This window comes from Pleuronectes platessa, chromosome 21 (assembly GCF_947347685.1).
Source record: "Pleuronectes platessa chromosome 21, fPlePla1.1, whole genome shotgun sequence".
Lineage (NCBI taxonomy): Eukaryota > Metazoa > Chordata > Actinopteri > Pleuronectiformes > Pleuronectidae > Pleuronectes > Pleuronectes platessa.
This window is the reverse complement of record NC_070646.1, coordinates 754,728-771,419: the sequence shown is the minus strand read 5'-3', so window position 1 is coordinate 771,419 and position 16,692 is coordinate 754,728. Positions and strand designations below refer to the sequence as shown.

The 16,692-nt window shown below is 45.0% G+C and overlaps 1 protein-coding gene across 1 annotated transcript in view; it reads right to left on the bottom strand.

Moving 5' to 3' along the window:
- The window catches only part of baiap2b (BAR/IMD domain containing adaptor protein 2b), a 39,771-nt gene that overhangs the window by 11,838 nt on the left and 11,241 nt on the right, over positions 1–16,692 (bottom strand). Inside the window, exons 2-5 of the mRNA XM_053414311.1 lie at positions 15,596–15,671; positions 12,120–12,206; positions 1,336–1,397; positions 197–268 (exon numbers count right to left, since the gene is read on the bottom strand). Of these exons, the coding sequence (XP_053270286.1) occupies positions 197–268; positions 1,336–1,397; positions 12,120–12,206; positions 15,596–15,671 (297 nt within the window). The remainder of the gene's footprint in view (positions 1–196; positions 269–1,335; positions 1,398–12,119; positions 12,207–15,595; positions 15,672–16,692) is intronic.

Sequence of the window (16,692 nt, the reverse complement as noted above, 5' to 3'; positions counted from 1 at the left end):
GGCTGCAGTGGTTTGGATGAAAGCAGCTGGGAAATTAATGTGAGACTGCATTTTGTCTCTGGCCAATGGTTTTATGAGAACATGGTTCATACTGCATCTTCATAACTTCTCTCCCAGAAGACGTGAAGGACAGTAACACGGGGGGGGGGGATTTATACATAATGTTATAAACTGTTGATGAAGAAACAAATCTCACATTCAGGTAGCGTGCGTCCAGCTCCACCTTCTTCTCCAGCTCTGTGAGCAGCTCGTTGTGGAACGACTTCAGCTGCAAAACACACACAAACCCTCAGAAACAACCCACAACACACTAAACCTCACACTGTCACACACGTGGTTATTAACAGGAATGTGACCCTGCAGCACAAGAAGCAGGAATTTGTTAATTATTCTGAAATGTCCCAACAGACAAGAGACGATGAGAAATATGTTCAAACGTCAACTTGTTTCATTTGTGTGAATTCAGTTGTGAATATTGTGTTGTTTGCCTCCAAGGTAATATTCTGCACAACAATCTGCTGGAACTACATCATGTGTTTGATCATCGGAAAGAAATTCAAAAGCTCAGTGACCTCTCAGTCTCTTCCTTTTCCTCTCACACATGTGGGAGGAGAAAGTATTATCTTAAACTTCTATCAGCAGAATGTTTGCTGAAGCTACAGATCAGAACCAAGCTACAGGTCAGAACCGAGCTACAGGTCAGGTCTAAGCTTCAGGTCAGAACCGAGCTACAGGTCAGAACCAAACTACAGGTCAGGTCTAAGCCACGGGTCAGAACCAAGCTACAGGTCAGAACCAAACTACAGGTCAGGTCTAAGCCACGGATCAGAACCGAGCTACAGGTCAGAACCGAGCTACAGGTCAGGTCTAAGCCACAGGTCATCAGAGGTTCTTTCCTCCCTGGAGAATAAATCCACATCTTCTCAAAGTCTAATTTGTAAATTGCGCTGTTGAACAGAACCTCACTGCCCTGGATCTGCGACACCCATTACTGGAATGGACGAGGAGACAATTTAAAATACCCTTTATAAGACTCTTTGAATAAAGCTGATCCTCACGTCTTCTCTGAACTCACAGTTCCCTGCTAATGTCATAACTGACCAATTAACTCAAAGGTCTGATGCAGAACCAAACTGAAAAAGGATTTCAGTCTGTAATGATTGTAATTTACAAGAGAAGATCAGTAAACAGGCATATGGGAAGTCAAGCTGCTCAGAAAATACAGATATAGTTCAATGATTTGTGGATCTCTCCGAGTATTGAATATTAAAATATCTCTTGTGATGTGGAGACTGTGTAGAAACAAGCCAACAATCATCACCACCACATGCTCACCATCTCCTCAAGCTGGATCTGGATCTGTCTGTGCACCTCAGCCATCTGAAAGAGCACCTCCCCTGCAGAGAGACAGAGAGGAGAGAGAGAGACAATACACAACAAGGGGGGGGGGGGGGGGGGAGAGAGAGAGGAGAGAGTCATACGGAATCTCTACGATATCTGCGAGCACCACATACTGTACATCGTGCAAAAGATAGAGACCATGCAGGCACACAGGACAGATGAGAGACAGGTGTAGGATGTCGAGAGACAAGGAGGAGGAGGAGAGGGGGGGGGAGGAAGAGGAGGAGGAGGAGGAGGAAGAGGAGGAGAGGGGGGAGGGAGGAGGAGGAGGAGGAGGAAGAGGAGGCAAAGGACAAGATGAAACATCTGTCGTGATTCTGATGAAGCAGACATGACTCAAAACAGGGACTAAATCAAGAGAACGTTCCAGAAATATGAAAAACAGAATGGATGGATGAAAACTCAGAGATAATCAGGAAATCTGCTAAAGATTCTAAATATCTAAACCAATATGGAAGGTTTTAGTGGTAATAAACTCTAAAGTTATAAATACACAGGAACAGTTTGATGATACAAATCTTCATAAAGAATTTCCTATTGGCATTAAGATGTGTGGAAAACAGAAAAAAAAACAGAAACCAAGAAAGAAGTGGAGAGTAGAAAATAAAGACAGACACAAACGATAAGTAAAGGATGATTCATGCAGCCAGGGGGGGTGCGTGTTGTTTTAAGATACCTACATGCTGCCTCTTCTGAATATGCAATGCGTTGTAAAAAACAAAAGGAACAAAAAGATCTAGTTTGAAAAGAGACCAGGAGAGACAGTGACAGATCAACGAGCCCGAGAAGAATGAGACACACGACAGGTCCTCACACAGATAAACAGTCTCCACTGACACGTCCACACTGTGGGGACACGTCCACACTGTGGGGACACGTCCACATTGTGGGGGACACGTCCACACTGTGGGGACACGTCCACAGTCCACACAGTGGGGACACGTCCACACTGTGGGGACATGTCCACAGTCCACACAGTGGGGACACGTCCACAGTCCACACTGTGGGATCTGTGGGAGCAGATACTGGATCCATCACACACATGGAAACACTGTCAGATTCTAACAGTATGAAAGGGATTTGTTGTTGTTTACAAAATGTTCTGTTTGTTAAAAACTGAATCAGATATAAACGGCAAAGACATCAGTTGTTGTTGTTTTGAGATCATTCAAGAACCGTGTCGCCATTTTATAATTTTTCCACCATGTGACTTGTTTTCACTGTAAAACATACTTTACTTCTTAAGTCACAATTAATTTATAACCAAATTATTAAAAATGTTTGTATCACATGTTTATATTAAATCCAGTATGAGTCCAGCTCCAGTAGAAGCACCTTAACAATAAAGTTCGAAGACGTCAAAAGTAAATGTAAAATATATTAATAAGCACAACTATATTAACAATAAAACAGATGTAACTTATGTATATGTATGCAACAGTGGATTGAGAAAATATTATACATAAACACTAAAAACGTTAACATTAAATATACTGTATTTGTTTTCTAACTTCACATTTACCAACTTATACAGAAAATCTAAGATATCTGTGTTAATATATTATCAATATAATAAATGAAACTTATGTATATGTATGCAACAGTGGGTTAAGAAAATATTATACATAAACACTAAAAACATTAAATATACTGTATTTGTACTGTATTTGTTTTCTAACTGTACATTTACCAATTTATACAGAAAAGCTAAGATATCCCTGTTTATATATTATCAATATAATAAATAGCTGAATGGACTTTGGTACATTTGTGAAAAAGAACAGAGAAACATCTTCTACAGCTGCAGAGCAATCAGAGCTAATTCATTCTCCATGAGCACATTAATAACCATTAATGACTCTAATCTGTTCTTTGCATAATGTAGCTGACATCAGATAATGTATGATGCTGAAGTGAGGCGCCCGGGTGAGAGGTGAGAGTGGGCGGCTGCCGGTGGACCAGTGAACAGAACTGGGAGAGGGGGCCGTCTGAATGGGATTACTGGGATTAATGGAAGTGCTGCGGTCATGCAGACGCGACTCAGCTGGAGTTGAGGGGGTTTAGAAAAGGTGGCAGCAGAAGGTGGGGGCGGAGGTGGAGAGCAAACAAGTGCATCTTAGTCCGAGCTCTGGACTGAGGTGCTGAACTGACCCTGAGTCAGTAACTCAGCTGGATCCTCCTGACAGTTCTTTAACGTACACAGACGTCACACATGCATCACTGGATGGAGGTGAAACACTGGTGCACACAGAACACAGAGAAACTCAGGACGGGTTGGTGTCACACTTTAAATCCTCCCCTCCACCTGCTCCACATGAAGCTGGAGAAGTGTTCCACTGCCGGAGGACAGAGCATCCAGAGCAGCCAGGCTCATAAATGCATCGGCCTGTTCCTTCAAACTCTCCTTTGCATTTTGGAGCGAGACCAACACACACAAACACACACACACTCCATCCATTAATAAACAGCCTCTGGCCATCTGCAGGATACAGCAACTGAACTCAGGCACATCCATCTCACACACACAGAGACACACACACACACACAGACACACATGTTGATCTGAGCCAGAGGAGCAGCAGAAAACCGCACTTAATGAAAAACATTATGGATGAAATTCAAAGGATATTAGTTTTTGCCCTGGGTATTGTCTCACAGGGCAAGAACTACTACTTAGTGAGAGAGAAAGAGAGAGAGACAGAGAGATAGAAAGATAGAAAGGGAGAGAGATAGAAAGATAGAGGGATAGAGAGAGAGACAGAGAGAGAGAGAGAGAGAGAGATCAACTCTCATCCTCACTATATGATATAAAACCCTTCAGCTGGGGATGAAATATAGCTGTGGGATCAACTCCACCTCACTCTGAGTTATCTTCCATCAAATGGAGCTGTGGTCATTATTTCTGACTTTTATAACAGATGTGTTCGTGTGCAGAGTAATTAAAGTCGTTCCTCATTCGTCCCGTTAAGGAAACACTCGTTTCTCTTGTTCTCCTGCTCTGGCAGGTCAGGGTCAGCTGCTGTTCCTAAAGTACAGAGACGCAACTACAGGTGGAGATGAAGGCCAAACCTAGGCCAAAAGCAAAGTGCTAATAAAGTATTACAATTTGAATACAACCCAGGGAGTGTGCTACAACAGGGCTCAGGGAACAGAGCCTAACTTTGTCCTGCAGGGTTTCATCACCTGGACCATCCCCAAAGTCCTGGATGTTCTTGTTTCATTGCACCAATTTAATCCCAAAACCTCTTGCATTGGGAAATACTGGACTTCCATTAGCCAGAGCTAAGCTGCTTACTGGTAATCACACCACTGGAAGCTTAGAGAGCACATTGTTGTCTGCACCCGGACCTCACAGCTCCGGATCAATTCAAACGCTGCTTTTGTCTGTGGAAGGCTCTCACAGAACTTCCCTGAAACGGCAGATTAGTCAGAAAACTAATGATGTTTTCCTCAAACCTCAAAAGTCTGACACTCATTAGGCTTCTTTGCAGTTTCTAAAAATAAAAAACTTCAGGGCCTAGTTATGTCATCTGCTGAAACAAAAGAATACTGAACCCAATTAGGCCAAAAACCACCAGGTCCACTGTTAAGATTCAGAGGTTCTGAGCTCGACAGAAGGTGAAACAGACAGAGAGTTAATGGTTAATTCCATGTGTTGTGCGTTTCTGCAAGGACAATATTATACAAATCCTAAAAGCAAACACAAGCAGCTCTAATCCCCCAGAGAGCTGCAGAGGAACAAGGTGCTGCAGGGAGATGTGTTCTCCTCACAGCCACGTCATTGTTGTGCTTTCACTTCATCAAACACTAGAAGACAAACACACCTGCACATGTGCACACATGAGCACAAACACAACGTCTGAGTGTTTGCACAACTTGAAAATGCAGTTAATCATCACAACTGAAGAACAGCAGAAAAGAAAAGCAAACTACAGAAACTCAAATATTTAAACTAACCAGCTTCACCATGTTCCGTGTAACAAATTACAACTAAGTCACCTGCTGGTGCACGAACCTCCACCAGGGCTCAAACAGCCCCCTCATCAAACCTCATGTTTTCATATCAAGATCCATGAATTATTCTCTAAGAACTTCATGATAATGTTGACAAACTCCCACAAGGTTACAGAGAAAACAGTTCCTGGATCTGCACCAAACTTTATTCTGTTCTTTCTTAGGTCAGAGTCCTGTTTGCAGAAAACGTCTCAACACAAAACAGATGAAAACATCTCAACGGCACAAATCCACACAACCTGGTGACACAAGTGTCAGCACACAACGTCATGAGGGAGCGTAACTCCAACGTATTGACTAGTGAATCTTTTCAAGATGGAATCCTTGAACAGAAGATCAATATGAGCGTCTGTCTACACACGAGCACTACAGAGCGGCTGACGGGTCCAGAATGGAGACTGATGATCTGAGAGAGCAGCCGCACGCTGGGGGGGGGGGGGGGGGAGCAGGAGACATGAAACCTGCTGTCTTCTTGTGTCTGGATTAACACACAGATCTCAGGGTGGTCGATACGGCTCCTGGCATCTAACCAATCATTTCTGAGCCTTCAATTGTGTCCTTACAGTGAGAAACGGGGGAGTAGAGACGGAAGCTGTTTTCTGTGTGTGATCCACAACATGCTTCATCCCTGTCGAGCTTTCTCTTGATGGAACAAAGAAAAAACACAATTCATCCCACAAAAAAAACAGAGATGATGGGTTCCACTAGGTTCAGTCTATTTATCTAAAAACCTAAAACCAGTCTTTCATCCGTCACTTCCTGCCTGTTGAGTCTGACTAACACAGCCAGGAGGGTCTGTGTGTTTGCATGTGAGCAGCCTGGAGGATCATCACTCACATCACAGACTTCACATCAGAATCATTAAGTCACAGTTTGGCTGATTCCCCACATCGAGGACACTGCGACACCTCAAGGACATTCTGTGGAGTCCAGCACATTATTAAACCAAATCAACTCCCTGTTACATTAATGAGCTAATTTTAACACATCCTCCTTTTCTTTTTGGGCTTTAAATGGCACGTGAAAAGACGTTTGGTTCTCCGGTGACAGGTTGGTTGATTTCAAAGTGCAGAAGAATGTGACCCTGGGGACAGAGACATGGAATGGAGTCAGGTGGAGAGACAGGTGGTGGAGTCCTGAAGGACGAGTGAGAGCGATCAGAGCTCTGATGCTCTGTCGGCAGCAGAGTTTAGATTTGACCAGAGACCGTGTGGAAGCTTCTAATGAGCCAGGAACAAGTTGCTTTGTGTGTCACCTTCTCCTTCTCTTCTGTCTCCCTCTCTTCATTCCTTCCTCTGTTTCCTGCAGCCTCCCTCTCTTCCCGGGGGTGACTCGAGAACAAGCACTTTCTTAAAAAGGAAGAAGCAGCGAGCGAGAGCTACATCGGGGGGGCAGAGCTGCTCTGATGACGTGCGAGCAGGAGAGCTGACGTCTCACATCTGGTCACTTGGGTTTTGGTGAAGAAATAGTAAGTTGACCCTGGAGGGAAATTAAAATATGTGATAGATTGAGAGATGGCCACATGGGGCAGCCTCTGGTTGGCCCACCTTCCTCTAGGGGTCGCTCTACTGCCCCCGTCAGGTTCCCCTCTATACACCAGAGGCCCAGAGGTGGAGCAAACTGCACCCTGACCAAAGTTCCCTTCATGGCCGCTCCACCGATTGGTTCTGAAGCAGGTTCCAAAGGACATGTGGTGCCCGTGACCTTCAGGAAAGAATAAATCTGAATCCTGCAGTTGAATAAAAGCTCTTTTATAATTTATACCTCAAACCTCAGGACTCGACCATCCAGGGCTTTGACAACACGTCACCAGTTTGTCCTCATGGAGCTCGACTCAGTCTAAACTCCATCAACTCCTCTGAGACTCGTCATCAGCTGGTGACTCAAAGTGCCGCAGTCAATCATTTTTAAAGGTTGGAAATGAGCAGTTATAACTCCCTGTAAGATAACGAGCGTGGGAGTAAAATAACTTACATTGTGAGATGATGTGATAAGAAGGCGGGGGATAAGAAGGCGGGGGGGTAAAAAGAAAAAGCTCTCGCTGCAGTTTCCCTCTACGCAGACGGAACAGTGGCTGAATTCAGATCAGTGTTGAAGCTCCGGGGAGATTCAGCCTTTATGGGCTCAGAGAAACAGAGGGTCACGGGGGGGGGGGGGGGGGGGGACCCATTCTGAGGTAAACAGGAGCAGATACTGTGGTTGAATTCCCCTCAGAGACGCTCAGTGACTCAGCAGTGTACCAGTCACTCGTATCTGGGGCGTGGCCTCTCGCTCCCTGTTTATGAGTTTTCATTATTACTTTCATCCTCAGCTCATCTCTGCTGCAGGCGATTCAAAACCACGTCTCCTCCACACAGAGAACGAGTTAGAAAAGAGAACTCTACAGTAGAATCTGCTGATGAAAGCAGTTGTCTGGTCCTCTTGATGTGTCAGAACTAGTCTCTCCCCCCCCCGCCCCCCCGCTGGTAACTAATCGAGTCTGTGATCTCACAGCGTCTGAGCTCGTCCTCATTTCAGATATCTCCTCACATCACGTTAAAGTGGAGGAAGACGCCTTGAAGGGCGACACGTCTCTAAATCACGTTGCTGAGTTCATTAACCAAAGGGTGTTTGTGTCCATCTGAATTAACCTTAAATTGTTTTAATGAGATGGATATTATGAATAACCGCTATCAGCCCCTGGCAATGGGAATATCTGGGAGAGAGAGGAGATGGAGGAAAGATTCAATTAAAGCCAAAAACGCAGCATAAAATAAGTGGTGACACTTTGTTCATTTTCTCTTGGTCTCTCAAAGCAGGACATATAAGATCTGTAAGTAATACGTTTAGGAATGAGGTTGAATATGTTGCAGGTCTGAATCTAGAGGTAAAATGAACAGAATGCGTCCAGACGTCTTGAATATAAACCTGCAGCTGTGCAGACACGGTGCAGGAATCCAGAGCAGCAGCTGCAGGTGTGGGAACCGAACATGTAACAGGCAGACGTGTAGGTTTGGATCTAGAATGTGCTGATAATAAAACCATCCACAGATCATATAAAACAAAGCCCAGATGGATCCTTTGTGCCTGTGCTGAAGGTTTGTGTACCAGAGCGAGGATGTGAGTGAGTACCACCCCTGCCCAGTGTTTTGAATGGTGGAGCCCTTATTTGGTCAGAGAGGGGAACCGGAACTGCAGGAGCTTCCTAAGCATTCCCCTCCTCCATCTCCATATGTGGTACACGGAAGAAAGACGCTCTCAGCCGCTCTGACATCACACCTCCATGTTTGGGCTGCGTATCGAGCATCGCTCTCCGGCTCTCCTCCGTCGGCGCGGCTCTTCATTTCTTCTATTTTTAGAAGTGTGTGCAGAGTCGGCGTGTTCTCCCAGGGCTGCCTGAGCTCCCACGCTAGTGTGGGGGTGTCCACAGACACTGAGAGCCGTAGTGAGGAGGAGGAGGAGGAGGAGGAGGAGGAGGAGGAGGAGAGGGATGACACTCTGCAGTCATGGAGTATCGGCTCTCTCTGCACACACTCATGCTGCAGAGCACTTGTTCACAGAGCGTCAGGTCAATTAAGATGAACTGGATGAAACAGAGTGAGGAGTCACTTCCTGTTCAGAGCTCTCAGTGGCATCATGTGACAGCAGCTCATGAAGGACACTGTCCACAGATTGTGTCTCCATGAGGACATGTGGGACAGTTTGTCTCAGGCTACAAATATGGAAGATATTCATGTTGTGTTATTCTTGTATCAATTAGTCAGTTTGAGTTGGCATGAGTGTGTGTCTGTGTTGGTTCAGTAAACAGCACTTGTATCTATGTGGTGTGTGTGTGTGTGTGTGTGTGTCCAGTCCACCTTAAATCCAATTAACTGTTTTCTTATCACTGTTGCTGTTTGTAAACACACACACACCGATTACATTTTCTAAAAATGACTTTTAATAGGTTGAATTAATTGTTGAGCATCCATCTACTCAACCAAGATGTGTGTTACTAACACAATTCATAGAACAGGGTCTTATTCATGAAGTGTCTAACTTTCCCCATCATGGAGCCTTAAATCAATTAAAGCTAGAACCTACAGGCCTTTAACGAGATTAACAATATTTCATAACCTTACTCTTGCCTGTATGATGAGACACTTTGTTTAATGGCTGAAAAAGGAAATGAAATCAAAATCTAATCCTCATGAATCCTCATATTTCCACAGTCATGTTTACTTTGCTCAACTGCTGCAGGCAGAACTCACTATGACTCAGAGGGAAGGGCATCGATCTGTATCTTATTGTACTTGTACTCCACATAGTACACCCTGACCTTCAAACATACCTCATTAAGAAATCTATAACTTTACATTAGCTCAGTTCTTCTGGATTCTGATTCAATGCAGTGATTCTCCAGCTGTCTTCTCTTTCTCCATCAGCCTCCATCTCCTCATCCAACGAGTCTGTGACAGAACTCAGTCAGAGGTCGAGTTAAGAGTCTGGTGACGTTAAATCAGCTAAATGTTGCTCCTCCACAAAACCCAATTAAATGAACGATACAAGATGGCTGATTTTACAACTCATCAATCATGAAGAGTGAGGTAAGACAAGGGTGAATCATCACCCCCCCCCACACACACACACACACAGACACACACACACTGTATACTCTGTGGTCCATGTCACAGTTAGAGACACGTGGCTCCAGAGCAAATGAACAACTGCACACAAACAAACACACAATTCTTGTAACCTGACCTCTCAGGCGTCTTGTTAGAAGATGCCTGGGGTGCTTCGCTGCTGGGTTCAGAGGACACCTCATCAGTTGTGTCATTGTTCCCCAGAGAGACAGAATCCTCATCTTTAATAAATACACCATCTGTGAGAAGCCTTGTGACGCATGGATTCATTGTCCTGACTAGTACTCAGTCCTACAGACTGATTTAAGAATCCTCCATTTTCTCCCCTCACTCTGCATTTCTCTCAGGTAATTTGCTGAGGCTGTGAAGCGCAACACAAGCAATGGAATATGCTGAAGCACTTGCAAGGTAATAAGATGGTCATCCCCCCCCCCCGCCCCCCCTTTCATTCTGCACAGAGCCCAGCTGCTCTGAGCCCGGCTGATATGAGCAGAGGGCATCAATCCATTCTGCACAGCCTAGTTCTTTCATCGGAGGCGGAGGGAGGTTGTGTTGAGTTGTGCGGCTGCTGAGTCACGGCTGCCAGCAAGAGAAATCAAAGAGGAACACACAACAGTCGACCCCAACACGCATGTAGACAGAAGACTGTGGATGCACAGTCATGCACGACAGGGAATATGAAAGCAGGGGATGTGCAGATGGATGATCACTGGGATGTGCAATAATCTTGCACACTGACCAAAAGCAAAAATAAGCATTACATAATTACAAGTACATACTGAACTGTAGAGAAGCATAAAGTTAAGTAATGAATATAAAGTTGAGGCATTTTTCCAGAGGCCAATAAATGGAGGAAATCATTTTGAAGTTATGAACATATGCAGAACACAGAGGAGCAACTACTTTTTACAACCCGGGTTTTCAGACGCAATGACACCACTGGTGCACTAAGACTTTTACTTAAGAGGTCGATTTTAATAATTGATTGTTTAAGATGATTCATAGGCTCATTAAAAGTGCAGGATTATAATTATAACAGGAAGTAGAGATGTACCACGTGGGAACAATGTGGAGTTGAAGCTGAATGGACAAAGAGCTTTTCTCCATTCAACGTCAGAGCGCTAACACAAACTCAGCTAAGACACAGGGAGGAGACAGTAAAATGATAAAGCTCGGGAACAAGTGCGGGGGAGCACCAGAAAAGGTCTCTCCATTAATAATGGATGTGGCTTTTATATCCTCCTCTGATCCACGGTTTCCCCCGCTCCCTCCATCACTCCATCACTCCCTCCCTCTCTCCCTCCATCACTCCCTCCCTCCGCTCTTTCAGCCCCTGTCTGCTATCTTAACTCGCATCAGGGAAAAGGAATGAAGAGGTTGCAGTGATCCAGAACTAACTCGGCTCCTCACATCCCCCAGCAGGCGACTGGGTACGCAACTGCAACGCAACTTTGCACAGAGCGCGACAACAAGTGCGTTTGTCTTGCTGCAAACAGCTGTTCTCACCTGTGAACCGATTCTCAGCCCAGGCAAATCACCACTACAGGTTCTAGACTGTGTGGAGCAGAACCAGAGCTGATCCAACTGAAACCAGACGACACGCTGTGTGAGGCTGAGCGAGCTGGGAAACTACGTTAGATAACATCCTGCTGAAAAACTGCATTTAAATGAGAAGGCTTTTAATAAACAGTAAATATATCGAGGACTTATAAATATATATAAAACGAGGAGGGGTTTTATTTCTCTTTTTTATAAGGGACATAAGAAATGAACAAAAAGAAGCTATGAAGAATATAATTCTTAGATCATAATGTGTCTGACAAAATGAATTAGAGTTAATAATACATAGAATAATCTCCAAGTGCAGCAAAATAAAGACTAATCCTCAGTTTAAGATTTACATGAATAACTGTAGGTTAAAGGTTCGTATGTGTGCGTGACAGAATGAGTGAGTGTGTGTGTGTGTGTTAGTGTGTGTGTCCAGTTTCAGGTCGGTCATCAGCTGCTTCTGCTCAACAGCACAAGCTGTCCCGTCCATCATCTGCTTGTGCAACCCCCCTCCACCCCACCAGGGGCGCTACAGCCACTACAAGGACTCACCAAGATCCTTAGAGCCTTGACTTTCGCTGGCCATCTCGCCCATCCGCACCAGAGCGTCGAAGTAGCCCTTTGCAGCATATGTGACACCTGGAAACATGGAAGCATTGGGCATCAGATCAGGTGCGGAGTGGAAATCACGTGTTCTTCAGCTCCCCTCCCCGACAGCCCCCCAGAGAGGTAAGGTTGGGCATGGGAAATACAGAGCGACAGGCGGAAATGGAAACCAGGCAGGAAAAGAAAAAGCTCTATGGAGGCAACTACAAGGAAACAGAGAAAACTACGGAGACTCGTCTCGAGCAACAAGAGTTAAAGAAGACACAACCTTTTTACCATGAATCACCCAAATGACAGAAAGCTTTTCCTACTTGTCCCTTAAATCCAAGAGTTAAATCCACCTCTAAACTTCTGGCTTCATAAGAACTGTTTCCTGAAAATGTAGAATTTATTTTTATCTGAATCTAATTCCCTCTTTTTCAGGAAGTCAAAGATCCGTGAGTCGCTCGGTGTGAGACAACACGTCTGAATAAACGAGGGGTCGGAATTCTGATATCTGAACATGGAGCCGTTCAACTGCAAGTGGACTTCAGCACCGTCAATGAGAACTCATGAGTAATGATCTGGCTTTTTGTTATCATCAGATACGGTTGTTTCCAGATCGTCTTTCATCTATTATTATGATTATTATAAATATTTCAAGCTGATCCACGTTATAGTTCTGATCAGGACCCCAAGTATTTGGAGCAACTAACAGATCTAATCTAATAAAATGAGATTAAATTCTATCAAACTCAAGAAGCATTAAGATCAGGTGAGATTTTTACACTAAACTGTTTACAAGGCTAAATATCTCTATGATTTACATGATCTGAATCTTTGGAATCCTTCACAGAACCATGTTAACCTTCCTCAGCCTGTGTGTTAAAGCTCTCTGCGATTCAAAGACTGAATTCCCTCCATCGTTCTCTGAGGAGCATCGTCACACAGACACATGAGACACCGGCTGAGACTCAGGCTTTAAACACTGAGACAAGATGAGCCCAAGCAGCAGCACAGGTGGGTTCAAGCAGGTCAGAGGTCAGCTGCAAAGAGACTGACGCCATGAAGACAGAGGACACTTGTCCCGTCAGGAGATGGATGAGAGTTTATTACAGGGCAGTGGATGTTTGTGCATTGAACTGCCAGAGAAGACGTGTCTAAGAATATAGATTTTATATCTGCACATGGAAACTATGGGTTCAAGTTCAGAAAGTTGTCTCGATGGAAGTTATTGTTCTGAAAGAAGAGCCCGTCTCTCCACAAAGACCGTTTCAGATTGAATTCTGACCTGAAAGATCTTTATATGCAACCATCTTTAATATAAGACGGAGAGAGGAGCCAAGCCCCCCCCCCCTGGCTTGTTAAGCCTGAGGTGAGCCTAGGTGGGATATGAGGGTTTGAGAGAGGGAGACGATGGACATGAGGCTAAGACGAGCGGGGGAGCTTGGATCATTTAATCAATGTCCAGTGAAATCTGAAGCAGAAGGAGCGAGGAGCCAGGTGAGACCGGAGGAGCTCCAGGAGGCGTTTGCTCGTCTGCTGGCTGGAAAGTGACAGAAGCAGGAGGAGGAGGAGGAGGAGGAGGAAGAGGAGGAGGAGGAGGAGGGTCTGGCTGCACAGAGGATCAGAACAGTGATGAAAGGTCGATACAGAGCGTCGATACAGAGCGTCAGCGACAAGAGAACATCAACAAGACAAAGGTCTAAATCAGCCGAGACTGGTGATCTGCATCTGAGTGTGTTCACTACACATCGAGTTTACACAACCTCCACATTCACTAAACATGGATCTGATGACTTGTAGGCCAAACACTTCAAACACCTCAAACTGGGCTGAACGGGTCAGAACGGCTGTTTGACTGTGACGCTATAAATAATACACAAAATCTCAAATGGGAGGATTTGCTGCTTTTTGCTATTTCTATCATTTTTTATTGAATATCTTTAAAAAAACGTAGCGTATTGGGAAGTTGTGATCTGCAACAAGTTTATAGAGAAATAGTCAACCAGTAGTATGAAGAAACAGATTATCTGAAAATAAATATATTATTAGATTGAAATATAAATCATTTAAATCGATATAAAATCAAGTTTTATCGACTCGACGTCTTCTGACCTTCAACCTCCCACATCCCTTCCTACTGGGCTCTCTGCAGTCACATGTGAAGCCTCCCTGCTCCTCCCTGCTCCTCCCTGCCCCCCCGCAGCACTGAACCTCATCACAGCCACCTTCCACCAGACTCAAAGGATTTCAGGTTCAAACAAAGCAGACAAACATCTTCCTTCTTCCCTCAGTGACATCACATCTCTTCCCAGTCCCCAGGGAAGCAAACCTGTCGCCCCAGTTCCACTTCCAGAGGATGCACTGGCATTCTTCCAGTCACAGTAGATGCTCACTGGGTGCCCTGCTCCGCTCTGGCACTGATGAAGTGTAATCCCCACTCAGGGAGTCACAGGGTTATTTTTAGTCTTATCTATCAGACTGGAGTAAGGCCTCTTCTGTTGGTCTTGCAGGTTGCAGAGTCTTTCCTGCATTTCCACCTCAAACAGGCACAAGAGACCAGTTCTCAACACACGCACACAGCATCACTGGAGATATCTGCTCCTGATAACATCCTCGGAGAATGTTCCCAATGTATCAGAGAAACACCATAAAGCTGCAGGACATATTTTAAAACTGTGATAAGTCAGATTCACGTCCCCGTGCTGGTGAGTGTTACTTTCTCAGACTTTTGCTTTAACTCTTCCTGTTTCACCCGGGCTTGTCCTGGATACCAGTGCCGTTGGTTTCCAGTGCCTCTGCCCCACGGGAAGCCACTATCCTCCAGACTCCTCCTGCTCCACTTCTCATTGGCTTCTGCTCCACTTTGCTCCCCAAGACATTTCCAGTGATTTTGACTTTAACCTTGAACGAGTGCTGCATGTAAATCTCACTCGCTCCGTCTTTCTCTCACAGACACACACACGAACCCGCAAACATGTCAGCGCTTCATGCCAGCCGTCGAAAGCAAAGGACAAGGGACACACAGTAGAGGACATGTAGGATTGATGGACTGGTGCCAGAGAGCAGGGAGGAGGACATGTGGACATGGACGTCTTCACAGAGGATCAATCAGATGACGTCAACCCAAGAGAGTCATCAAATCGTCTGGAAAAGATCTTCAAATTTGGGCATCAAATATTTGCCTCATGTCTCTACTAGCTTCAACTTCAAAGCTTCAAAGGAGTAAGGACTCGATGGAGACGTCCACAAAACTACAAACCTCTGATTATCTGTGTCATTATTACAAATCCAGAGGATGTAAAAGCAGCAGCAGAGGAGCTGGTGGGGCATCTGCTCCTCTGCCTGAACTACTGGACACCGAAGACAGGACAAAGGACAAGGGACAGAGAGAGAGAGAGAGAGAGAGAACGAGAGAGAGAGAGGGTCGGTGTACTCACTGGTGAGCGCCTTCTCGTAGCTTTTCCCCATCGCTATGAAGTTCCTCAAGCAGGGGTTGAACTGCTCCATGATGGACTGCAAAGATAGAAACACAGCACGTTAGGTTAGTGAAGAGGCAGGAGAGGCTCTGGTGGAGGCACTGAAATGAGCCACAGTGACAGACCACCACTCTTTACTAGGGCATGAACACACACATTCACACACACACACAATCACACACTCACAGCCGGCTGAGCCAAGGAGGAAGAGGAGAGCAGCGTTTCAAGCTCACGATGAAAACAGGATGAAGCATGGACAAAAACTGAGATGAAAAGAAGGACGTAAAGAAAGAGAGAGAGAGAACATGTCATCGGTGTGTGTGTGTGTGTGTGTGTGTGTGTGTGTGTGTGTGTGTGTGTGTGTGTGTGTGTGTGTGTGTGTGTGTAAACTGTTTCCTCTCACCTCCCCTGCTGTCTCCATTAAAATAAACCTGGTTTTGGCCGCTGCCTCCCTCGGCCCAGCAGCAGACCTGAGCTGTTTCCTTCCATCCCAACATTCACCCGACTCCGACACACTGGTTCTGCTAATTGCTTTTTTTTTATTAAAGGGTCAGGTCACCAGAAAACTGTGACGGCATCTCCAGGACAGGCATCTCCGGCAAATCCAGGACATTTGATGCAGCGGTCATCAAATCTGAGAGACGTACATGCATCTCAAATCATAACCAATAAAACCACTAGAATGGCAGAAAAGCATAAAACTGCCAAGACCCAATAATCCCATTAAAATCAATCAAGTTTCACCGACTCTCACACTCTAGAGTTTCCTACATGTGCCCGAGGTTTTCATCAAGACATATGAATTATTTTTTATGATAATAACATAAGTGACAAAAGAGCAGAAAATTATTTTAAAAGTCCTGCACGAAATGTAAAGGTGTCTTCTCTGACTCATACCCATAATGCATCATTCCACCATCATGTTGTTTACAAACCAACCAACAAAGAAACTGACCAGGTTGAAACATAACAATACAAATATCCACATGGCTAAAAGACACACACACACACACACACACACAGTGGAGTGTGTCCACATCCAGAAACACACAACAAGC